We start from the raw sequence: 1,827 nt of genomic DNA, 5'->3' as shown, positions 1-1,827 counted from the left end.
TAGGGCAGGTCGAAGTTGTGGATGTTGTAGCCCGTCACCACGTCGGGGTCCACGATCCGAACAAACTCCGCCCACGACTGGGGAGGGGGAGGGGCCTCAGACTCACCTGGGACCCCTCCCCAGCGCCCCCAAAATTCCCAAAAAACCCAAAATCCACATTTTTTACACCAAAATCCCTGGATTTTACCCCAAAATCTCCATTTTTTTACACCAAAATCCTGATTTTTTCCCAAAAATCCAGATATTTTTTCCCCAAAATCCCTGGTTTTTTGTATCCTAAAATCCCCATTTTTACAAAAAAATCTGATTTTTTTACCCCAAAATCCCCATTTTGTATGCCAAAATCCCCATTTTTTAACCCAAAATCCTCATTTTTACGACCAAAATCCCCATTTTTACCCCAAAACCTTTAGGGTTATTATCCCCATATCCCCATTTTTTACCCCAAAATCCCTGGGGCTTTTACCCCAAAATCCCCATTTTTTACCCAAAAATCCAAGTTTTTCACCCAAAAATCCAAGTTTTTCACCCCAAAATCCCCATTTTTTACCCAAAATTCCCATTTTTCACCCCAAAATCCCACCTGCAGCAGGTCCTTTTCGCTGTCGAAGCTCCTGACGGTGGCTCCAAAACCCCAAACCTCCCCAAAACCACCCTAAATCCCCCCAAAACTCACCTGGGACCCCTCCCAGACACCCCAAATTCCCAAAAAACCCCAAAATCGGGGTTTTTCACCCCAAAACGCCCACCTGCAGCAGGTCCCTCTTGCTGTCGAAGCTCCTGATGGTGGCACCCCTGAGACCCCCAAAACCTCCCCAAAACCTCCCCAAACCTCCCCAAAACCCCCAAAATCGGGGTTTTTCACCCCAAAACGCCCACCTGCAGCAGGTCCTTCTCGCTGTCGAAGCTCCTGACGGTGGCTCCAAAACCTCCCCAAAATCTCCCCAAAACAACCCCAAACCTCCCCAAAACCAGCCTAAATCCCCCCAAAACTCACCTGGAACCCCTCCCCAGACCCTCCCAGACCCCTCAAGTTCCCAAAAAACCCCAAAATCCCCGTTAACTTGCCCAAAATTGACCTAAAACCCCCAAAACAGAGATCAAGACCCCAAAATTCAGATCTGTGACCCCAAAAATGACACTAAAAACTTCCAATATGCCCCAATCCACTGAAATTGGCTCCCTGCAGCAGCCCCTGCCGCAGCCCCACGGCCGCGATGGCGATCACCGGGTTGCTGTCGAAGCTCCTGACGGTGGCTCCCCGCAGGGGGGCGCAGCTGAGCAGGGTGAACACCACCCTGAGGAACGGCTCGCGCGCGCCCTGCCGCAGCGCCACGGCCGCGATGGCGATCACCGGGTCCTGCTGCGGCTCCGGGAACACCCCTGCAACCCCAAAAAACCAAAAATTCAACCCAAAATCGGCTCCGGCACCCAAAAAACCCCAAAAACTGCCCTGAAAACCCAAAAAAATGCCCCAAAATCGACGAAAATTCTTCTCTGCAGCGACACCTGGTGGCCAAAATGTGCAACTGCAGCTCGAAAGACACAGCCCAAAATTGACCTGAACTTGGCCAAAATTGACCTAAAACCCCCAAAAACTGAGTCCAAGACCCCAAAAACTGAGTCCAAGACCCCAAAAAACCCCAAAAACCGGTCCCAAAAACCCCCAAAAATGCCCCAAAAACTGTCAAAAACTCTTCTCTGCAGCGACACCTGGTGGCCAAAATATGCAACTGCAGCTCAAAAGACACAGCCCAAAATTGACCTGAACTCACCCAAAATTTGATTGCAGCTCAAAAAACAGAACCCAAAATTGACCCGAACTTG

General features: G+C 50.2%; 1 protein-coding gene across 1 annotated transcript; it reads right to left on the bottom strand.

Annotated features, from left to right (window-relative positions):
- Positions 1-6: 6 nt before the first annotated feature.
- On the bottom strand, positions 7-1,383 carry LOC121331548 (DNA polymerase delta catalytic subunit-like; the record flags this gene model as incomplete). Its single annotated transcript, XM_041396081.1, has 3 exons — positions 7-77; positions 880-910; positions 1,248-1,383. Coding segments are annotated over 3 exons (238 nt in total), but the record flags the coding sequence as incomplete, so codon positions are not given.
- Positions 1,384-1,827: the final 444 nt, after the last annotated feature.

This window comes from Onychostruthus taczanowskii, unplaced genomic scaffold (assembly GCF_017590055.1).
Source record: "Onychostruthus taczanowskii isolate IOZ18803 unplaced genomic scaffold, ASM1759005v1 scaffold1254, whole genome shotgun sequence".
NCBI classification, from domain to species: Eukaryota; Metazoa; Chordata; class Aves; order Passeriformes; family Passeridae; genus Onychostruthus; species Onychostruthus taczanowskii.
This window is presented reverse-complemented; position numbering and strand designations above follow the sequence as displayed.